The sequence below is a fragment of the Falco naumanni genome, chromosome 19 (assembly GCF_017639655.2).
Source record: "Falco naumanni isolate bFalNau1 chromosome 19, bFalNau1.pat, whole genome shotgun sequence".
Classification (NCBI taxonomy): domain Eukaryota; kingdom Metazoa; phylum Chordata; class Aves; order Falconiformes; family Falconidae; genus Falco; species Falco naumanni.
The window spans coordinates 2977032-3002030 of record NC_054072.1 but is presented as its reverse complement, the minus strand read 5'-3'; the positions used below and the strand labels follow the sequence as shown (position 1 = coordinate 3002030).

The window sequence follows — 24999 nt, the reverse complement described above, 5'->3', positions numbered from 1 at the left end:
CGACTGTGGCACTGTAGGATCTGTTTAATCACTACGGTACTGGATGAAGCAGAATTCCCAATCAACAGGAGTCTAGGGTGTTAGCACCAGGTCTCAGCTGAAGCATTTTAGCTGAAGTGCCTCATCTTAATTCCACAGAATTATTGTCCCCCATTACACACCGGTCGTTACCATTAAGTATCATTGGGCTTCAATCAAGTTCTCCAGGAGAAATCCTCATTAAATGGAGGGCATCATATTATTTTTTTTAATTCTGTCCCTGGGAGAATCACTCGCTCAGAATACAGCAATGACAGTAATGACAATACCTATGTAAACTCAGATTTGCAGATTAGCTGAACTCACACAGCACTGTGGTTTGAACAGGCAATTTTAGTATGATTTTGTTTCAGTTTTCCCCTGACAATCTTTATTCAGAAATATTTTAATTTATAAATAATCAATATTTGCTTCACTTAAATTCACGAGGACATATTCAGGCTGCATACGTATTAGGGCAGCCATCAAGTAACTATGAAAATATCCATTAGTTCTAGAAAGATTCCCTTTCTCTGCTTTAGCCACTGACAGACATTGGAAGTAGAGAGTGATTCACAATAAAATTATGTTATTACTGGGGAAAAAAACCACTTAAATAAAGATTACACATCCTTTAACTTCTGAGGTACATTTTTTTCAACAGTAGAAAACCTTTGCATTTGATTAAAAAAATGCGAGTAGAGAGATTTTCATTGTATATTTGAAGCTCTACTTAATATCAAAGCAAATTTCAAATACTTACTGCCATCACAAAGCAGCTAGTGTTGCTCTCCAAACTAAAGAAGTATACTAAAAAAAAAAAAAAAATCCCCTCTTCAGGCATCTAGAGCTGTATTAAATTTACAGCGCAGTGTTAATGTGACCTTCCCATCCTTCCTCCTTCACCCCCCTTCCTTTTTTTTTTTAATGAGTGTGATATAAGTGAAATCTAACATTTAATCTAGTTTATTATATCGTAACTATACTATAAAATATGTAAATTTTATAGTGTATCTAGAAGTCAGGCTGAGGCTAGACTCAGAGACTGGATCCCAGCATCCTGGAGCTTTGGTTATCAGCCAAACCAAGCCCAAACACTGCAGCTTCACACCCATCTCTAATCAGAAGCATTGACTTGACACTTTTCCAGACATGAGTAACCGTTCTTCCACGCTGGAAGAACTCAATAAGATGCACTCTACAGCACTATTTCCATGCCTCTTATTTATATTTGCGTCTCAACAACAAAGCCTGAGTTTTGGGCTTTCATTCAACCTCCATTAAAAAGCAAAAATGTTTTTTGATGAGACCATTTCAGTTCCATGTTTCAGTAGCAACATAAATGAAAACTTTGCTATAAGGATTCTCTCTTATGTTTTCTTTAATAATCATTTTCAAAAAAAAAAGTATCTTAAAGTGTCCTGGAGATCTGACAAGCACTACTCTATCGAAAATGAGTAATTTGGTTCTGCAGAAAAACATAGGTAAAATGTAAAAGATACTCAACTGAGCATCACTGTAGAAGTCTGTTTAAGGAAAGTTGAATGTGTGGAAATGTTTGAAAGAGGAGGGCATTAATAACAGCAGCTGTACAAATAATTTATTAGGAAAAAAACATAAAGTTTTTCAATTTGGCCCAAGAATAAACCGTAATGAATTAAATTATAAAATTAATAATGTACCTTATTGCACTGTGCTTTTTGACCCTGCTTTTACTCTGTTCACATGTTCCTGTACTGGTAGGACCAACAACTGTCCTTTCAAACCTAATAAACAATTCTGCACAATTATTACTTTGCCTGATCCCAATCTCAACAATTAAAATGAAAATGAACATGCTCACGGTGCGCAAGCACACCACTAATATTTGAGGCAATCGATCTTTTTTTTTTTTTTCCCCTACTTTAGGAGTAGCTGACAGACTGTGCTCAACAAGGAGCAAGCAAAAAAAGTGTTTGCTCAAATTTAAAACCAAAACCAAATAATGGAAAAAAAAAAAAAAAAAAAAAAAGAGGAGGAGGATCCAGAAGGCAAAGAGAGTGGAGCATCCTATTCCAGAACACTCTTCACTTTCGTTACATTCAGGGAAGTCATGCTCTAATCCTTAGAAACAACGAGGTAGACAGAAAACAAGCTGTCTTTGCTTATTGGCTTTGCTGTTCATCATGGCTAATCTCCTTTGGAACACAGAGCTTTTTTTGCTCCCAATGTGTAAAATTTTAGCAACTGAACTACTTTTTGTATCTTTTTTTATACATGCTGACCTCCGTAGCCCAGAACAAAGCTCATCAACCGACGCGTCCGGTTTTGAACAAGACTGAATGAAGATCCTGCTTTTGCTCAAGCATTTTGCAATTTGTCTCAAAGGGTTCATTTTTTGTCCTGCTGAAGAAAAGACTTGTCAACATTTTTTATTTTGACAAAAAGTAAGCTAAACCTAGTGGGTTTGCCTGATCTTGATTAATTTTGGGGTTTGAACTTCAATCTCACAATGGAACTCCAAGGGTATGAACTCACATGTGCAAAAGGAGTTTAAGCAAGCCCCGCAGAACAGAAAACTTTCACTTGGCTCTGTTTTTTCGGCTTGGCATGTTGTAAGGGAGAAACCCAGATGAAGAGTGTATCCCAGCTCATTTTCTTCTCCAATAAACTGCTGATTTTGTTACAAAGATCAAAAGCAAGGCCCTACCGTCTCATCTACAAGAGGCGTGCCAGGTGGAGGGGCTGAGGGATGAAGGCGCTCCGTCAGCAAGCGGGGGTGCTGCGAGACGCATTTCAGTTTCTCTGTTCTACGTTTCACTGGGAATTTGAAGATGTTTTGGTTCTACAACACCACTGTTTTGGGTGTGGAGATCCAGAGGTGAAACAAGGAATAAGGCTGATACCAGAGAGAGATTTCTGCCCCCAAAAAAACAGATCCAAAATCCTGCTACAGCTCAGCATCTGGTCGAGATCGAGGACTTGGTGAGGGGGCAGCTAGCGTGAGACTGAAATTGGGTCTGAACAACTTCAGTGCTCAGGTGTGTTTGTATCCAGAATTTCTATTTTAGCGGTTACAACCGATATTATTTGTAAGATGGTGGCACCTAGAATCCCCAGGTGCTAACCAGGATGCCCTCGTGCAAGATTTTTTACAAATTCATAACAAACAAAAGAAAAGCAGGAGACTCTGTATTTATGTTTTGTTACTTTCCACAATCAGCCATTCTAGCCAGCTCTAAATGCTAAAAAGATCTATTTACATGCTATAAATTGAGTTTTCCTCTACTCTCAGATCTTTTTGCATTCTTGGCACATGATATCTATTTGGTGTTTTTTCTTTATGGAAATTGACACTTGAAAAAAAAAAAATCAGTATAAATTTCCTAACAATGAGCACCTCTTTTTTCTCATGTCTTATAATCTCTAAAACACAGAATGAAGAAGTCAGTGCAGTCTTTTTAAACTACCAGTGAAAAAAATTAAGTTGGTCAGAAATTTTTCTTTAAATTTATTTCTGCTCAAAAAAAAAAAAAAAATCTTTTATATTTTTTCCTGGATTTCTTTAAAATTTCTGGAGCTTTCAGTAGCTTTCATTATGGAGTATTTCTCTTAAAAGTTCAAATTTTTTTTTTTTTGGTTGACAAAATTTACCTTCTGTAAATTTTTCATTGCTAGTAAAAGCAAAAAAAAAACCAAAAAACACTTCTCTGTGAAAATATGGTTTGGTGGAAAGTTTTAAACAACTCTGTAAACTCCTGTGGAGTTTTAAAGTCATTCATAAATGAGGAAAGTGATGCAAGTGTCCACGCAACGAAACCTGAATTGCCAAAGCTAAGGATGTCACCGTCCTACTACAAGTTTTGTAGGTCTACAAGAAAATCACACATCCATCAATAAGCTAAAATCCTCTTTGGTGCAGGGATGTGACACCGTGAAGGTACAACGGGAATGATAACAAGCAGTAATAGCATTTACGAGGATAGCCCTGATGCTCATCGGTACATTTCAGAGGCTTTGGCTGGCAAAGCCTGCACGCGCTCTCCTGAACCAGGACCACAAAGTTGAGCAACCCTGTTTGGAGAGGTGGAAATACAAAGGCAAAATGGCTCATCAGAGGTCAGCCAGCAAATTAGCGGTACGGTCCAACCCTCTGACTTGCAGCCCTGGATCCCTTTCGGCAGCCGTGCTGCACGGGGGTTAGTTCCAGCACCACTTGCCCACCACCCCTCACGTCACCAGAGACCTGGCCACGTACCCAGCACGTAAAAGGCTTGAGCTTTCCCTTTGCATTTGCATAATTGAGTTACAGGTAAAATACTTGTTTATCAAACAGAGCTGCTTAAACGGTTAGGGTATGAAAGGTGGGGCCTGGGTCTGCCTTTCTCCTGTCCGCTGACACACTTCACCTCCTTCTGTGTTTTTATTAGCTGGTATTCACAATACATCAGCGACAGCTATGATGAAACCAGTGGCAGATTTCACTGCAAAGCAGCTGGGTCATCGTCCCATGGGTCTTGTTGCTTTGCTGTGTGAGATCTTAAAGTGGCCATCACTATTTTGGCTTCTTTTTTAAAAAAGAAGCTGAAAGGGAGGGCTTGAGAGTGTTAAACTGCAAAAAAAAAAAAGGTGGAAAGAGATAGGGAGTGGAGGGAAATGAGGAGACTGCTTGTGTACCACGTACAGAGCTACTTTGAAAAATTCTGAGGCTTCTAAGTATCACAAACATGATCCCTGCTGTGGGCAGCTGTATGTGCGAGTGCTTTGCCCGAGGGTGTCAAATCAAATATCCACTGCTGGTTGGTACAGTACATCACTTCCCCTTGGGGATTCAGAGTGGAAAAACGAGGAAAAAAAAAATAAAAGGGGGTGGGGGGGGGTGTGGGGTGGCAGTGGTGTGGGTTTAAACACAACAAATGGAGAAAAACTTTAACAATATCCGATATGGCTTATTATATACTGTCGTCATATTTATTATGAACAATGTAGGAGAGAGGAGAGGGAAAAGATAAAAAAAACAGAGAGGTTAATGCTGAGCCTCATAAGACTTACCTGGAACCGCCTCATATCTCTTGGGTTTCCTGCTGTTTTCAAGCAATTCTGATTGCACTTGAGAAAAAATTTCAGGAAGAATCTGGAAAGATAAAGAACCATGTCACTTCTATTAAAAATAACAAAACAAGTGGTGTTATATTCTGTTTTAAAGTATATATTGCAGGGATTTACATGGTGGCGTATCAGTAGACCAGAACTGTGAGAACTTACCGAAACAGAAATTAAACAAACAAAAACAAACCCCAAGAAACAGAAGTTAAAAAATAAATAAATAAATAAAAATCGGGTAAAGTACAAGCAAAGTGACTGTAATCCACTCTGAGCTGGGCTGCTAGCTGGTATAAGTCAACATATCTACTCCAATTTATGCCTGTTTCCTCACTGCATGTTTGACCACATGATTTTAGTCTCTTTCTTTATCTCTCCCTTGCATACAAGGTCTTTCTTTTGCTGTCTGAAGGGATTTTCCATGAAACAATGTAGAAGGATAATGTTATTGTAAAAATTACAAAAACCGACAGGGCAACTCTGAGGCAGATAAGCCTTGAAACTACTTAGAATGTATTAAAAACCAGAAACAAACACAGCTCCCAGAAGAAGCTGATGAGATTTCATCATGGCGACGTTTTTAGTTGTTAAGATTTCAGTAACTAAAGCAGAGAAGCAGAACTGCCAAGAGTCCAGATTATAATCTTACAGAGATTTTGAGAGAGGATAACAAAAAACGCAACCTGAGGTAATACATGACAGCTCATGCTGTCCCAGCAGATAAACCTATTAACATTGTACAAAGTTCTCGTGCCAATTATTTTTGCCCTGTCACATACGCCTATCTTTATGTGTTATTATTCTGTAGAGTTTAAGCTTGTCACCTACACAAGTTGAATCTTCAGCATGCTTGGTTGGCTCACCCAACACTGGGCACTAGAGCATATAGATTTCACAGATTAGAAATATTAGGCAGGCGCTTTGCTATAAGCTTTTCCACAACGGTTTGTGGCAAACCGAGGGAGGAGAGGATTCATCCCTTTGTTATTTGATGAACCTGATTAAATTTGTGAATCGCAGAGGAAAAGAAACTACATGAAAAAAAATAAAACCGTAGTTGTTAGGTTAAAAACCAAATAAACGTGTCTTCAAAATTCAGACATAACAGGCAAGTATTTTTTTGGCATCTTCTCTCGCAAGTGAAAATATTTGCTCTGATTCTTTTCATTTCCGTTCATTGGACAAAATGGGTTTAACTGCCACAATTAAAATAAAACAACAACTTTAAGATAGATTTAGAAGGAAAAAGACTTGGCTATAAGAAAAAATAAATAGTTGAAGAATTGATTCGGAATACAAAGAACAATTTATTTATTTATTTCTCTTGCTGAGTGCTTTCCTTAAAAAAAAAAAAAAAAAAAATCCGCTTTTGCAGTAAGTTAAAGTCCCAGGTGAGCCAGGCCTATTTCCCTTTCTGTTACTATGACAACGATTTTTTACCGCAGTCCCTAAGTCCCTTCAGAACTCACACATTCATGCCTTGAATTAGAACTTTAAAGGAGAAAGATGTATATTTCCTAGGTTTACCAACAACAACAACCAAAACAGTCCTAACACGAGACAATAAAGCAGAAACCCACTCGCCCTTGGTATTGCTCCTCTCTTTGCACCGCTCACGCCGCCGCATTGCTCTTCCATCCTCCCCAAACACACAAAGAGGCATCGAAGGATCTGATCCATTTATATGTTGCTTGAACAAACAAAACCCTTCGAAAACCTCATGACAATTGAGCCCACAAGAAAGACCCAGCTAACGTCATCCTAAACCACTGTTACAAAATGCATCTTCCAGCAAGCGTTTTAAATTAAAACGTGCCATTTTTTTTCTTTACATCTCTCACAAACGTTTTAAAACCCCAAAATCCTACAGAACTTCGTGCCTCAGGAGCAGTACGGAGTGAATATATTCTATCAAATAACTCTTACTGACTCCTCACGCTAAAACCTGTGACCTCTTTTATGTGAGTGATTCGGTAAGCAAGATTTTATCTGTAAGAATGTTTTCAGAAGGAAAAATACTGTGCGTGCTGGCAGACTCAAAGATTCACAGGAGAATTGGAGCCACAAAGCGTTACTCACAAACACTCCTTTTTATCCTGCCCTCTTCTTACAGATACAAAAAAAAATATTTTCAGATATACAAACAGCTTATGTCACTGAGATCTACCTATGGAAGGAAAAACTGCAGAATGGAACCAAACTATACAAATGAAACCAAGGCAAGTAACTTTTAGATGAAAACCAACGAGCCACTGGCTAACTGATTATTCTGGAAGATAACTGCAAACAAAAATCCACAAGAAGTTGTTACTTTTGAGGAAAAACAGAAATTCAAATGAATCAGGAAAATGTCCAGTTTCCTTTTGAAGTTTTTTAAACGTTTGCATCCCTATTCTATCTAGATGAGAAAAATGATCAACGTGAAGTAAAGAATGAAGAAAATCAGAGCAAAGAAAGGTGCCTGCACGAGAACTTGCTGCGTCAGCTGAATGACTTGGGGAAGAACCGCGGTACTGGGTGTTACAAACTCCTACAAGGCAGAGAGAGAAAGGTAACAATGCTAAACGTATGTTTAACAGCACCCATCACAGAACTCTGGAACACTCCATGGCAACGAACTAGATTCATATTTTCTACTAAACATCTCCAGAAAATTCGGGTTCAGATCCCCAGCAAACGTAAATCAGCAGCATATGTGAAAATTAACTGGGATTTAATTTAGATCTGAGCTGATTCATACCGATGGGTATATCGCCCATTAAAAATACACAGAAAACCAAACTCTCCTTCTCTCTGAGCTGCCTGCCTCCTACGAGACACAGCGTCCTCATCGCTCACGGACTGCTTTGCAATAAACAACATCCAGCATGCAAACATGCGGAGCTTTAGGGTATTTAGTCAGGAAATTTAACCAGCAGCAACTTTGGGATTCCCACTTGAGACAGTTTAAAGGTGCCTGACTTTCTGGAATTGCCGAGTTCCTCAGCTGCCGAAAATTGTGCACCTTTAAGATACTGCAAAACGGGCATCGGTAATCCTCATCTCACTTGTGAAAGTGCTGGCTTTGGGTTTTAGTGGCAATGTCCATATATATTGCCTGTGCTAAGACGTTTGTAGTTTCTGTGGAGCTCACTGGATATGCTGCACTAAGACAGTTTCCCCTCCTATCACCCTGGGTTTAGATTTAGTTTTATTTACATGCACACACAAGAATTTTTCTCTTTCCTCTAGTCGAACCACATCTCTCTTTTTCTCCTTTCAGAGTTTCTCCAGTCAAATTCTAGCTGCAACTGGGCATCTGCTTGAAGTATTTGGTAGGTTGTTATATATACATATATATTTTAAGTGGTTGCATCTGGGAAAGGCATTAATATTTATTGCAGCATTAGAATAAAAATGACTTGGGGGGAGCAAAGAGGAGGGAAGGTTTAGCACTAAATGAAGCTGATTTAGGGGTAACAGGAGAATTGCAGAAAGGCTTTATTAATTTTTTTAAATGAGAACCTTTAGCCAGTTTTTGGCCTTAACTTAGACATATATCAAAAAAGAAAAACCAGAATTAAAAAAAAAAATTTTTTTTTTCATGTTTCTTAGCTGGCCTTTGTTCCTCACTGAGGACGGCATTAGCGATGGGTTTAGCAGATACCTCTGATCCCCGCCAGGCAGAGCATGGCCCGCTCACCCCACTGACCAACATCCACGGGCACGGGGGGAACCTAAATATTTTAGAATGACCACTGCTAAAAATGCTGGCATTGCTATAGAAAACCCAATTAACTTAATGCATGGACATAAAATCAATTAAGATAGAACTATAGACTTATCCTTTTTTGTCCCTATTGCGTCTCTCATACAGTCGAGCTTTCTATCTACAGACTGATACACTGGCAGAGGTCTCAAAAATGCACCTTAAATTTCAGGATTTAGGGGCAGCTCTTGTAAAAGTTACTTCTCCTCCTGCTGGGAGTTACCATCATGCCCAGGAGTTGGGTTGATGAATCACGTAAGTGCCCCTTTTTCACTTCACTACAAAGACGGCTGTGTTATCTCTAGGTGAGCAATCCTATCTGACTTTGTGGGAAAGCAGCCTGGGAGCGCTTGGATGATCCATGGTACGGCGGCAGGACAACAGAACCAGTTCCCCATCAGCAGGCTGTCGGTGGGCAGTGAGGAAGGGCTTGCAGCTCTCCCAAGCTCTTCTCAGGGCAGCTGCTGACCCACACGCCCACCCCGTCTGTGCCTGCCTGTATTATCAGGTTCTGTACCCACCTGAGGCAACTTAAAAATGGGGCTGGAACTAGAAAGCATGTTCCACACCTCCGAGAATATTTATCCTCCATCTCGGACAATTGAGAAGAACCTTAATCAAGTCCTGTCGGAGTCAGAAAAAAAAAATATCTTTCTTGTGACTTCAACAGGACTAGACAGAAGCCCTGAAGAGCAGTCCCACAGGCAACAAAAGGTATAGGTTTTTTTTTAAAAAAAAAAAAAAAGAAAATCCATTAATGTTTTTTTAAACGCCTGCCACAAGACCTGGGACTGATTAGTCTCACCACATGGAACCACAGAAATAGATAATATGCTTTGCGCTTTTATAGCGCCATTCTATGGGACTTAAACTTCAATTAATTCTGCCTCACAAAACCCCTCTGCAGCAGGTGGTGTAACTCACCATCTTACAAAGATGCCAGGGCCTGGAAACTGGGAGGGAATTACTCCCCATCACACCACAGGTCTGCCCCAGGGCTGGGACTAGGACTCAGATCTCCTGGCTCCTGGTTCTACATCTTAACTAACCTTCCAATCCACCTTTCATGCTTTCTTCAAATACAGGTACAGAATCAAGAGATACAACATTGGTTTTGTCTTGTGAGCAGACACTGGATACGCTTCTAAGACATCCCTTGTAAAGCAAATACCAAGACAATCCTGTCTTGTTTGGGTTACTGTAGAATTTGGATTCATGACCTCAGTCGATTTCTGGCATGAGAACATGCCTACCATCTAGCAGGATTATGTTTATCAGCAAATCCTATGATGCTACAATCTAATGAAAATATGAAGACATGGTGGCATTCTGCTTAAATAATTAAAGCACTTCCAAAAAGTCATAAAAGTGAACAAAGAAAAAAAACAGAAGCTGTTATTACGAATATCTTTGCTCCACTTAAACGATATTAAGATTAAACATACTATGAACTGCAAAACTATCCTTACAGTGAGGGCCTGACTCCAGCTCCATCAAAGCTAGGAAATTCTGAGATCAGGGTCTCCCATCCTCCCCTCAACTCACCCGTGTGTGTCTTGGCATTGCAAACTCTGAGATAAGTGTGACGAGTAACCCTACCCAATGCCACAACACGAAAAAGTAGAAGGCTTTACTTGAAATTTCTTCCTTTCAAAGGGACTAGGTCAGATTCTGCACATACATTTGAAGGTCAGTGTTTAAAATCAATTAACTCCGTTTATTTGATATCATCATCTTGATTTTAATGAATATCACAGTAAAAGACTTCTTTATAATCTGAATATTTATCTCTGGAGTAATTTTGTTCTATTATGTCAGTGTGTATTATTAGGGAGCTGATGAGAAAATTTCCTACTCCTTTCCAGCAGTTATAGTCAATGTGGGATCAGGCATTGCACAAAGGCATTCTAAACGAACATACACCTTATACTGTGCAAGAAATGAGTGAGGTTATTACAATAATCCAGAGTATTTATATGATACTCCACAAACAGCAGCTAATTAATCTTCACAAAACTCCTGTGCATAAAAGTGTGAACCCATTTTAGCAAACGTGAAAACCAACATATGTAGGTCAAAAGACTTTTCTGAGTTTGTTGGAGATTTTCTGTGAGAGAAGGGAGCAGGAGTCAGATGATACGAGTGAGGTCCCAAGTCTAGGCCAGGAGAAGAGAAACTGGACATTCATTTGTCACTTGTTTTTTTAATAGAAAGACTCCAGCTGCACCAAAAACCATGCATGAGCATTATGCCTGCTACTCCTGCCCCCAACAACGTCCTCATTCCCTGACGGGAAAAACGAAACACTTCTCTAGCCTCTTGCCTTGATTCCAAGTAATTTCTTCAGTCATGGGACCATCAGTCTGGATAGACCTTTCTCCAGCTCCACAAAGCTGCATGCAGAGGACAGCCAGACTTGGCAAAAGAATTCCTCAGCTTGCATCAGAGATGAGTCAGGTGTATGCAAACTAAAGGAGATGGACTAAATGATCCTCTGAGGTCCCTTCCTCCTAAGTTGCTATGATTTTTATTTTTACACTTCCATCTGTACTTTCTGCCCTGTACAGCCCCTTCCATCACCATTACATCTTTCTCTCCATCTCACCTGACTGCTCTCTCAGCTTCCAGGTACTGAACCTGACCCCCTTCTACAGGAACTTTTTCCTGTGCTCCACATTTTTTGTCCTTGCCAAGGTAAAGTCTGCTTCTGCAGAGGTCTAAAGAGTGTGGTTCAGGAGTAACTGCAGCAATGTTAGCAGGACTGTAATGGTAAAATGAAGCTGGCTTCAAGTTGTGAAGCTTTTGTGGATTTTTACTTGTGTTATTAAATCAAAGCGGTTTGGACAAAAATCTATTATAGGACACAAAGATCCTTTGCCCTGAGTAAAGTCCAGATCAGAAGTTTTCTGTTTAGGCCCATCTTTATCATTAAATTAATATTTAATCAATCAATAACAGCAGGTTCCTTTCAAGATGCTCGCAATGCAAAGCATAAGAAGACATGCAGATCTGGTTAAGTGTGATGGAGAACAGGTGAAATTAGTGCTTTTGTTTCAAAAAGGGAGAAAAGCTCAAAAAGAACTTGAAAGTACCACAAGGCATTGTTTCACTAAAATAAGTTGGAAACATCAGACAATTTCAAGTATCAAAACAATTCTGTTTTCCAAGGCTAACAGCCTCATGCCATTTACCAACATCTACTGCTCAACATCCTGCTTTCTTTTTCCCCATGCTTAGTCAATCGCTCCAAGTCAGATTTTAGGTTTAAACTTTAAGTTTTGATGTGGGACCATTATTTAGGGACTCTTTTTCTGTGCAGGCCTGAAATGCCACCTTGAAACACCGTGGGAAGGCAGAAGACTATTGCTAGTAGAGCGTCCAATTTGTACGGCCTCTGGCGCCTTGCAACACTGAGCTCAGAAAAGCTAATGCTAGAGGTGGACGAGAAAACAGAACAAAAAATGGGTTAGCGGTCCAGCTAAGGCAGGCCAACAGATCAGACTGCCTTAAAAGTCCAACTTAAAATTACAGGATGGCAGTACCCTTCTTAAAATTGCTTCTAATTACGATTTGCTTGCCATGCCAAGAGGTCCTGATCGCACTTGGGTACCTAACAGTCTGTGCAATGTATTAAAGAAGATACTAAATGGAAGTACTGGTACCCTGTATTTCAGATGGATCAAGAAAGAACACTGCACCTTGAGCTGACAGCAATGGTTGGACTTGTAGGCTTGTCTGACTCCCACTCTCATGCCTTAACCACAGCACAATTCCTCCTCGAATATCCCATCTCTCCGCAGCCTAGAACACTGTATTTCCCTCTGCCCTCTATTGAGTGGCTTTTTTTTTAAGAGGTTAGCTTCCAAACTAATAGTAACTGGATGTAAACCTGCAGTATGTCACCCAAGCCCAAAACACGTCAGTAAATTTGATATTTATATTCTGCACATTTTCCACCTTCTGCACAATTTTCAACTCTGAAGTATTTTCTGTTCCGCTCTTCCTGAGCAGCAGCGGGCACACACATCCACAACAGCAATTCACACTCATTTGGTAAATACTTATTCTGTCTTGCAAAGTGATCCCATTTTCAAGAAATGAGGGTAGGGGGAGAGTGCGCTGCCGGTTATACAGACAGTCATTTCTCGATGCTGAACGTAGTTATTTGGCATGGCCACATTTGCTAGGAAAAAAAAAAAAAATCTCCAAGGAAAACCTCCTTGTTTGTGCACTCTGATGAAAACCTGACACCATTAATGAAAATAATAATTGAACTCTATGGGCTCGAATTGAAAATGAAACACAACACTAACAGCGTGTTTGTAATTGCAATTGTTCTCCAAAAAGTCTTTGGAGGACTCTTTGCAATCTGAGCAGTTTCCCTTTTCCTTTGGGTTTTCCTCCTTCCTCCCACACCAAAACTTTCCAGTAACTTAAAAGACAATGGCTAAAAGCTTAGTTATACTGTAAGATCCATATTATTCATGCCATTTGGCACAGGACCAAATGCCATAGCATAATCAAAAGTCAATAGGCAGGGAGGTAATAGAGTAGAGGATTGGGCTGACGGGCTGTTGAAAGGGACATTCAGATAATATTCCCTGGTTTATTACAGTATCTATGGGCTCCAACTGTGCTAAGCATTGCACAGTCACGTTGTGAAATTGTTATTGGAGAGAAGATACACAAAGGACAGGAGGAAAAAAAGGCTTTTATACACATTTCACTGACGGGGAAGTCAAGGCATCTAGAAATTAAGCGACTTGCCCCGCAGCACAGATCAAGTTGCTCCTCCAGCCAAGAGCCATGTCCCATTCCTGCAAGTCCATGTTTGTGATTTTACTGGTTCTTTTTAATAGTGACAAAAATTTCATGGAGCTCACTGCCTCAGAACATAACACCCAGCAGGATTCTGAAAACACGGCCAAATTTTTCTTCGTTGCACTTAATGTCAGCCTCAGCAGAACGGCTACGGTTTGGTGCAGGACTATATCACGCCGACGCGGGCCTGACGATGCTGTGCGATACTGGCTAAATCTATTCATTCTTTGGTACCAGTTTGTCCTCAGAGCTCTACACAGGTGCAGATTTACCCCAAATTCTACTTTTCAAATGCCGTGGATCCCAGAAAAGGCTTACACAGGTGTTAAATGAGCACAGAATCCATCCCCACTCATTTTTTTTTTCCATAGCCAGAGAAATCTACAATTCCTTTATCTTTTTGCTCTTCTATCCTCCTACTCCATTGCTCTCCAAAAATATCTGCCCATTGAGCCATGCTAGGCTGAACAGTGAGCACCAATTACACCAATAGCCTTTTTGCTTCTGAGGGGTCTGCTGGTTTTTACTACTTCTGCCAGATGGCAGAGGCCAGCACATAAAAACTCTCTCCCCTGCAGTTAATGCAGAACTTGGTAATAACTTTCCAGTGACTCCAAGAGATCAGAAAGTTGCGCTGATGTGGATGTTAGAGACGAACCAAGGTTAGGCACCTATTTTACACCTGCCAGAGCGGATATCACTCAGCTGAAAGCTCTCCCTCATTTAAGAAGGCAAGAGTATTGCCTGTCCCTAAACTGTTTTTGTCTAGAATAAACATGCATTCATTTGCTAAAGAGGCAAATTTACATCCCGGTGACTCGGGTCCACGCACATTTTGCCTCCTCCCTTTCCTGAGGTCTATTCACTCGGTCGATTTGCACCTATTGTACTTCTGGGTCTAGTCACAGATGACCTTGAATCTGAACATTGGTGTAACGTTATATTCCTATGACAGATTTATAGATTGGCAGATAGGGGTGCATTCAGCGCATTCCTTCCCTAAGACAGGACAGCATCCAATGTTTGTTAGCATCATTAAACTAAAACTGACTTTTCACCTGCTCCCATACCATATGCAGCTGCAAATTTTTAAATTAAACTATGAAGCCATGCATAAATTTACATATATTACAGACTAGCCTCTCCATTTAACATGCAAATGTACTCCAATGTTTCAGAACACCTTCTGTCGCTAATTAATTTGCTGAATTATAATTAGACTAATCCTGCATAATTAATAAGCACAGATTTTTTTTTAATTTCTAAGCAGCTTGATGAGATCATTCACTTCCTTCTATAAACTGCTAAGTAACTGTTAAAAAAAATCTGGAAAGAACATATGTGAAAAGGTATGTTTGATGTCGCATACAAATTTAAACTAGCGGGCAAGCTTCAAGAAAGTCAAGATTAATATAGGTATATGGTTGAAGCAAAGAGACCGTCCGCACATTATTTTCAAGGGGCATGGACCAAGATTTTCTGCTTCTATTTTATTCCTTTTGCTTTTACCCATCGGACCTTCCAAGATCATAGACTGAGACAGAAAAGGATTACAGAACCGTATGTAGTATTAGGAGATGTTATGATATTAACACACCATTGTATATCAAAACACTCTCCCTGTACATGCTGTGTGTGGATAAGCTCCTTTGATGGTATTTGGAATTGTTTTCATTTCGGCTGCCAAAAGCAACGGAGATCATTCTAGTGAAACAATTAAGTGCTATTAGCACTGGATTCATTCTCTAATGATTAAAATGAAGGGTCTTGCTTTAATGTTGAAGAGCTTGGATTCAGAGGAATATGCATGCCAGTATGGTTTTCAAAATGTGCAGTGTTACGGGCCGCAGACGAGGGACTCTACTCCTGATGCACAGAACAGCCCTCGTGTATGAAAAGGCCAAGTCCTAAGATCCCACCCAGCAATTTAATAGTGCAGAGATAGAAGGAAAGAACATATACACATACTGTCTGTGATCTCGTTTGCTAATTACTGTATTTATTTATACACTTTTTGATGTATATTTTAGCTCGATTGCTAACATCTTGTTTAGTCTTCCCTTCAATCTTTCTCAAACGCAGCACCCGCCAGCCTCACTGGGCGTTTGCTTCCACTGTTAGTAAGCAAAATCTGAAACAAGACCTCACGCTTCAACCCAAACAAAGGAAGCAAGAAGAAAAATATTAATTCCTCTGGTAGGAGATCGCTGAACCACCTAAAGCCTTCAAGGGTGGCTCATCTACTACAAACAATATATATAAAATACTTATCAGACGCTTCTGCCTGAATTCTCTGGGTTTTTATTAATTTGGACAAGTGTCCTCCTTCGGATATACTGTTTAAAGTGGTTTGGGTTCTACATATACATGCATAAATAGAAAATTTAAAAGAAACTTGGCTTACACAGGACAAGTTTTTGGCACTATGTGCCAACCAAGCTACTTTCTAGTATTTTCTACTGGACAGTCAATGGGAAATAACTTAATTAAAAAAAAAAAGAAAAAGGCAAAACCAACAACTTTTTTTCCCCAAGGAAGACTGGAAATTATTCTGCTGTGCTTCAACTTGTTGCAGATCTCCTCAGAAAAGATAGGTGCTTGTGAATGGCACGTGTTTAACAAAGACCTCTCTTTAGGAGAAGAAACCATCTCAAAATTAAAAATATAGAGGAAATGCACACTTGGAATCCCATCCACTCACAAAGCATAGCAATACCAGGAGAGCCGTTCGTTGCGGCAGACTGCCATGGGACTAAAGGACTCTAAACATGGACTAGCTCCTCTCACAGTTCTGTGTTATAGATTTACAGACAGCCCCAATACACGTTGTTTTCCTAACAGCCACTGAACATATCTCCAGATGACAAAGGAAGCTGAAGAGGAATGAAATGAGTAACGCAAACATAAAACATCTATCTGTCTCGTACATCTCCATTCCTTAAGTTCCTATACCCCAGCTCAGCAGACACAGAAGATGTAATGAGTTAAAAAAAAAAAAAAAAAACCACGGGATTGGATCTGTGTTTTTTTCCCTCCTCGTTTCTGCCTGCACCTCGTTTTAAACCATGGATGAATTGGCCCAAAGATATATAGGTCACATGGCTGAGGCAGAAATAGAATCTGTATCTCCAGAGCCACACTGCCGGGTACACGAGCAAGTCACTGAAATTCTTTAAAGCTCTTCTTGTTTGGTCAGAATAAGATAATTTGCAGCCACAGCATATAGCCAAAACCAAATGTTAGCATCCACATCTTTCAGAATATTTCTGATGTCCAGCACTTCCTACTATTTCCCAGTTCTTTGACCATGGAACCTGCCACAGCTGATACGCTTTTGCACTTTGTTATTGTTTCAACTCCTGAAAAAAGGATTGTGCATGCACACATATGCCTATGTACAGAGAGGAGATTTTGCTATAAAGAGAAAAATTCTGAACTCCGAAACCCAATTTTCCCCGTGTTTTAGCATATATCCTCAGAAATCAACTGATTTTCCAAAAGAAAAGAGTTAATATTTTAGACACATTTGCACCATCTTGCATTTATGAAGATTATGAAAATTTCTGGTGTGCAGTAAATAAAAACATTTTAAAGCAATTCCACCTTTCACTGCAAACATTTCATTCATGTCTGCTTACTAGCCTCCAAATTAATTAACCTTTTCAGTACTGCAGCACATATGTACCAGAGGCCAAAAAAGCTGCAGCGTTTTGGGGTATGAGCTCTGTTAACTGGTGACGGTCGAGCCTCGCACAAGACGGTTTAGTTTGAAGGAACACCCCCCAGTTGATATGCCGCCCCAGGTCCTTACCATGGGGCTGCCGTGGAAGGGTTGGGGGGCTGGGGGGTGCAGACGAAGGGCAAATCTACCTCCCTTTGCTGTAGTATCTCCACTGGGGTTTTGACTCCTCAGTTATTTCAGAGCAACCGTCTTACCCTGAGAAGTGATTACGGTTATGAAGATACACAACAAGATATGTTTTCAGTGGGCTTAGTGTGAGGCCCTTTAGAAATTACCACCGTGGGAAGGTACACGCATCCCCCCCACCCCCCTCCTGAATCCAGGGGGTCCAAACGCCAGCGTGCAATTTCTCTGGGCTCACAATTCAAAACGGCGACTGCACACCCACACCCAAGCTCAAAGCAGAGTTTTCATGCAAGAGCAGCCACTTGGTGCACCTGCACGCAGCGTCAGACTCAGCATCCAAATTGGCAGTGTCCAAACGCAGCCAGGATTTCCATTATATATATATATATATATATATATATATATCACCAAAGCCATGCTCCTTTGAAGTGCCCTAAATCGGGCACCCAGAAATCACGACGAGGTAAAATTCAAACACTTGGGCAATCAGTTTGCTATAAACTCACGGCTGCAGCAAGTTATTTTGCCTCTGGCAAATACTTCATGCTACAGGAGAAATTGCCTCTCTTCCCCCCACCCCTCTCTCTCTCTCCTGCGCACACCCACCCACCCCATGTTGACGGCGCAGTGATGTTAACAGGAGAGGAAAATTGCTTCCTGACCTTTCCAGTGATCAATTTACACCCTGAAGCATGAGATTGGTTTCATTTTAGTGTGTCTATGTAATACCTATTCCCACATCACTTTAGACAATGCAAAATTTGCCGTTCCCTTGAATGGGTGCACGCGTTGGGGTCTGGGTTTAGCCGTGGCCTCCTGCAAGACCCCTGTCTGGTCAGTGAGCTGTCCCTTTAGCACAGCCAGCGGGGCTCACGCTTTTGTGGTGAAGGTCATGGTTTTGATGTACCCCTTGATCACTACAGCTTATCTACGTGTATATACATAAAGTTCTTACAAAGCTTGGTTTTCAGCTACAGAGCCTTACCCTCTGGCTAGAGCAAAACACATTCAGGGGGCTCGCGAGAGATGCTAAGCTAACGCTTTGTAATTCCAGCTCTTGACCTTCCACCTCCTGGAAGCGAACGAGGCCAACCAAACGGACCAAACGCAAAAAGCAAAGATCTGAAATTATCTGAATTTATGGATTATCGGATCCCCTTACCCGGCGGACACAGCCCTGGCTTTGGACTGCGTGCCCTTGTGGGGAACTGCAGAATGTGGACGGTCTGGGACCAGGTCTTGAACGACCAAACCTTCTATCCCCACCCCTGGGTCCTGCTCACACACCTGAAGCCAAGGAGTAAGAAATGCCCTGTGTAACCCACAACAGCTTCCTACGCCAGCCGGAGTCATTCACACACCGGGTTGTTTGTGCTTGGTTTTAATCTCATTAAGGCAAGTCTTATGCAATGCTCTGCTTTATGACTAGACTAATGAGCTTGTGTGAGGGCTCCAGATGTTTCCAAACGCAGCAACTATGATCTGTATTCTTCCCTCTGTACAAATTCTAATATTCTTCCCTGATTTGTGGAGATCATAGGGACAGATTCAACTCGATGCTTAAGCAGGTATTGCAAAAGCCAGAGACGAGGCTCTTTTAAGAGTTTGGCAGTGTTAAAGCTGGACACATACCCCACACTTAACCGACTTCAAAAGACTTCTCAGGGAGAAAATCCAATCCGCTTTATCTCTTGGCAATGTACAACATATTTTTATATGTACGTATTGCATGCTTTATATACTCCAAGTGTAGGCATACACGCATCCATGCAGAGCATAGATTTTAAGCCAACACTTGGCTCTTGATGGGAAAATATTCATGTTTTGATGCTTTACATAACAAGGTATCGTTCCAGATGCATCATCATAGTGTGCTTTCTACTGAAAAAGGTCTCTTGGCAGTTCCCAACTTTAGGACTTCCTGCCCATGTCCCCAGTGCACTGAGAGGCTGATGTACGCAGTCAATATTGATTATTTTTTTTTCCTTCTCAAGTTCTACCACGGTCATAACTTCTGGAGAAAAGTTTTAGAGTGCATGCAACATTTGCTGAATGTTTTCTTCATTTATTTAATCCAGATGTTTACATTTTGAATAATTGAAAAGCTGCTATGGTAAATAGACATCAAGACAGGCTAATGGGAGTAGCACTGTCATTAGAAAGGACTTGTATGATGAGACATTAGACTAAGGAGTCAGTCCCTACGGTGTCAGGACAGGTTATAGGAAAGAAGGCATGTAGCATGCTGAAAAACATCACACATCAATGCGAGACCATCCACAAGACTTAAAGAGACTGCTGAGCAAGGTTTAACGCAAATTACACAGATCTTGTAATGAACAGTAGTAATTGTGAACTTTTCCATTATAAAAGCTTCTATTTCTTCATATGGTTTGATTTAGGTTCCACACAAAATTTTACCAAAAAAAAAAAATTTAAAAAAGGAATTATTTCCTTTTCTCCGCTTTGTAGACCTGTTTGCTAAGCTCATTTAACAGCAAGGATGGTTTCTGAAGGTCCCAAAAGAAATACTGGAGTTGCTGCGTAACTTTATTGTAAATAGGGATGTTTTGATTTACGATTTTAAGACTAACAATGCAATTTTCAATCTGAAGGTACCTGGGCTCTACTCAAAGCACTGTGAATCTGCAGCTTGACTCTTCAGCTGTCCTAATTCTTGTCTCCATTGTTAAACTCTTCTTCCATTTTAATCTGAAGCTCCTAAAAATCAACCTTAACCTCACTGAAGTCAAGTCAGCTTAAATGGAAGTAAGATTATATGCAGGTTTGCAGTAGCTTTGTTAAATTGATTTTTAAAAATCATTTCTTAAATTACACTGCTGTAACTGAGGATGGTGACCAGCTTTGTCATCACTCATCTTTCTAGGATTTGTTAGTTATTTCCCTGATATTTTTTTTTAATTACTTGCAACCGTATCTCAGCCATGTAAACTGACCAGAGACCGTTATAACGATTTAAATCAGGTAAAGACTTGCTCCATGGAAGTCAGCTACTGTATAATCCCTCCCTCCTCCACGGCACAACTGTATTTTCCCCCAGTATGCAAAAAGATCTTCATGTCTCCACATCATGATGTAATCCCTTGTAAAGGCTCCTTTGGAGCTGTTCAGAACTATCTACTGAAATATCTATGGACCTGCTATTTTACAGGACTGATGGCCCACGGGGCCCAAAATCCACCTTTATAAGAAGCCAGCAGGAGAGGAGCTCCATAAAAGACCAGATTTCCAAAGATATTTTTCTCTACCAAGAAAATTAACTCAGCAAAGTTTCTTCGTGCATAAATGCATAATTAAAACTCTGACAAATGCCATGAAGTTGAATAGCACCCGATAAACTTTTCTGACCTGGGTTTCCACCGTGACTGTCTGCATATGCTTCTTAAAGGACTTAAATAGGGAACTGTGCATCATCGTTTTAATAAAACAATTCAACATTTGCTTGTGAATTCTTACAGCCAAAATTAATACTTAATACAGAAACAAGGTTAAGTGGCTTTACGTAGTTAATTTGAGCAAAATGCTTTTTCCTGGGGACCCAGGAGAAAAATGGGTTCCCAGGTCTCTTTCGAGAAGATCAGCATTTACTATAGAGATCAGCTAGAAGACTTGCACATCTTAATATACATGCTAAAAAGATGTGCCATAGCTTTGAAGCTCCTGGGGTTTAAGTCTACTAATCACACTCATAAGGAATCATCAAACCAATAAATGTCAAGGCAGAAACTCTGATCTCTGCCAGGACACTTTGAGATTTTTAGAAGAGTAATCAGTTGCTCCAATAATAGATATACATACCCCAGCCTTCTCTATTCCACCTTTCTCTCTGCCATCCAAAAACAGCAAAAAAAAAACCACAACCAACCAAACAAAAAAACATTAGTCAACCGTTTCAGTCAAAATCCTGTTTTTGCAATAATTAAGTGAATGCCCACTTAATTTTTTGTTGCTTAATTAGACTACCAATTTGGAGGACAGATTAGGAAAACATTCACTATAATTCTCGAAGTGAGCCATTAGAAACCATTTAATCTGTCCTATGTAATTACTTTGTACTCATCTATTAGCAAGTAAAATATTAAGGGAAAGTGTCTTTTACACACAACAGAGTGTTTCTTTCTAATAGAAAAAAGCCAGCTCATTTTTTTACTTGTTGAGTAAGCTCATATTCCTGAGCACCTGAGCAAAAATAATAGTTCAGCTATTATGTTTGGCAATATTTTTACTTTAGCTTAGAAAATGACAAAACTTTGAAAAAAGTAAAATTGTTTTTCTAGAGGGCTTTTCCTCTACCATTCACCACCACAGTTTGGTTTGGCTGCCTGTGCCTATGAATACCATTGTTTGAGGCAGGACTGGCAAGCTGAGCTGGTGAACAATTGGGGACTTGTGAACATCTTTCTCTCTTAATGGCAGAATTATTTTTTTTTACTAAGAGACTATCCAAAAGCTTTAAAGAGGGATCAGGGCCTCACCGTCCCAACAGTTATAAAAGAACAGGAGACAGAACAGCCCCTTTCCTGAGCCTCTAAGGATCTAACAATGAGGGGAAATGGGTTCTAATACATTGCTTAGATCCAACAAAAGTTTTGGGTTTACAAATTAATGTTCCCATCTCAGAGCATTTGCAGCTCAAGTCATTGCTACCTTCAGCTGAGATCGGAAGCGCATAGTGAAGCTGACTGTAAGTTGTTATTCAAATACGTAACTCTCCTGGTCAACAAACTCTCCTGGTTTCTTAGACCAGTCCTCTCACCACGAGCATTTGGTTCCTTTTTTGGGGTGGGAGGGTGGTTTTCATTTTCCTACAGAGCCCTGTAGTGAACTCCCTGTTTGGTCTAAACTTTGGGCTAAATGTTGCAAACTCTGCCTGTCACAGCCTTAGCGTGAACCTACCCATTTAATTAGCATCCCCAGTGGTAGTTCGTATTGTTTTGGTAATAGCTGTTTACAAGAACAAATCCAACTCTGACGAATGCTACGCTCCAGTTTAATTTCAAGCAGTCTTCCTGAAAGTTAGCAGGAGTTCTGTGAAGATTAAGGTAAAGCTTAATATTCTATCGCAGCTAGGGTTGTGTGAGTTCCGATAGCTGTGAGCTCCAGCATACGCGCCCTGCAAACAGAATGGGCACCCCAAACTGCTCTGCATTACGGTATCCCACATTAATCACAGGAAAATAAAGGATCTGACCATAAAACACTAGCGCTCAGAAGAAAACAGAGCGGCATTTATGAGTCACAAATTCTGTAATAGGAATTTAGTAATTCTGGAGATCAAGGATTTGTAAACATCCTAAAAATCACCACAGTTCAACGCTACACACGCTGCCCAGACTTACATGGTCCCACAACCCTCAGTACCTCCCTGGGGACAGCAAGAGCACGTCCTGCTCTTATCACATCACACGTGTTCTTACGGTCCGGTAGATACTAGCCACCAATACGCACCAAGCCTTGCCCTCTTCAGCCAGGCTGAACTTCTCAACAGACGTACAATGATCACACAACGGGGGAAGTCCGAGACACAACTCAGGCACAAGGCACTTAAGAAGAACCAGGAACAATAAGCACATTCATTAGAGTCTGAGAGTTGCTATCAAAAGGGTAGAACATTCCAGTCTGTAGAGTACTCTTGATTATATAATACCAAGACGTGCATGTGACAGCATATTTTTTTTTAGGTCATATGACAGAAAAGTATATACATATGTGAGCGAGAAAGCAGTGATTGCTCACACAAGCACTGAACCATGCTCCACTTACAGCTGTTTGTCATGAGCGCAATGAGCTCAGAACTTCCCTTTAATTTACAGTTCAAGCTCAAGACCTGGGAAAGTTGGGCTTCCAGGAGAGCTCAGCATACTTGAAATTTCAAAACTAGGTAATGATAAGGATTTCTTCCAAAAAGTACTCCCGCTGCCATTAACACACACACAGAGGGAAATAAAAAAAAGAAAGGAAAATAAAGCTGCTGTAGTACATCCAGCAGCATCTCACACGTACGTCCAAGCTAAGCACTGGCTCGCCCAGCTCTGGGCAAGTGCCCAGTGATCCTGTGGCAAGTGCCCAGTTCGAGCCATCTTCACATGAGCCTCATCTCTTCAAAGTGCTGACCACCAGCCCCTTCAGCACCTTAAATTTAAGATCCAACATTTTCAGACACTTTTGCTCTGCATCTTCTGTTACCAGAAGAGTTCCTTTTATTACTCAAAGCCATTGAATTTTTCTATGTGTGCCTGCGTGTGTGTGTATGCAAAGGCAGAGGCTTAGAGGGGTAAGAGACATAAATCACTTCAAATTGCTACTGTAATAAATGTGGACAAAAAAATAAAATTTGTCACCAATCTAATATTACCATCCATGTTTTGTCTAGCTACATTCCTTCCAATTTAAAAACAGTTCAATACCCCTTTTACCTTCAAGTAGCAGCACTTAATAAACAGTGATGGATGCTTTTTATTCCCTTTTCCCCCTTCCTCCTATTCCAGGCATTCCTATGTCTTTTACAAGGGGATTGTTTAGCTTGGGGGAAATGTAGATCCTCCATCTTTCTTGCATTGACATGCATCCCTCAAGGAATGACGACCATATTTAATTCATAACCCCCGTTGGCTACACAAACATACAACTTCCCATCAATTAGGCAACACAGAGATGCTGTTAAAAATCAATGAGCTTACTATTAAATATATTTTCTTTTCATGTAACAATAATAGTTATTGCTGCTCCATTGTTATAGCTGTAATATCAGCTGGTTAAGCAGCCCTAAAAAAAGGGGGCTGATTGCTTTTTGATCAGCCGGTGTAATATCAGAGAGTACCAGAACAACATTGTCCTTGCTGTACTGCCTGCCACAGATGCTGAAGGATAAAGGTGATAAAAAGTGACCAAATAGATGCTTCTTGAATAAAATCATCTAGTAGGAGTGGAATACAGCAGTTACTGAATATTTACCCGCTCTTCATAGCCATACACAGAGATTCAGAGAAGTACAGGGCACTGAACATCCAGCGCGCGCCAGACCCATCAAAACACAGAGAGGCTCGTATTTGTGTTCTCACTGTGGTGTGTTTATTAGAAATTATTTGGATATTTTGACACATGCCACTACTGAGGGAGCTCCCTGCCTACAACAGAGATGTAAAGTCTGTGCCAGCTCATGCAAAGGTTAAAAAACAATTCCACACACACACAAAAACCCACAGTGCACAGATTTTGGCAAGTACATCATATGCTGTCTGGCCACAGCTGATCTGAAGCGAGTCCCCTGTAATTATGGGAGAAGGTGGAACAGGTTTCCTGCTAATTGGAAAATTCTGCAAATGGCACCACTGAAGTAAATTGACAGTCGTTAGAATATTAGCAAAATGAGGGAACTGATTAGGAAAAAGCTCAGATGTGGACTTTTTTTTTTTTTAAATAGTGCTTGAATCTACCAACA

At 40.4% G+C, this 24999-nt stretch overlaps 1 protein-coding gene across 10 annotated transcripts in view; it reads right to left on the bottom strand.

The window, feature by feature from the left end:
* The window catches only part of EBF2 (EBF transcription factor 2), a 144304-nt gene that overhangs the window by 30745 nt on the left and 88560 nt on the right, over positions 1-24999 (bottom strand). For all 10 annotated transcript variants that reach the window (XM_040617872.1, XM_040617878.1, XM_040617880.1 and 7 more), the window contains one exon: positions 5050-5131. In XM_040617872.1, the coding sequence (XP_040473806.1) occupies positions 5050-5131 (82 nt within the window). The remainder of the gene's footprint in view (positions 1-5049; positions 5132-24999) is intronic.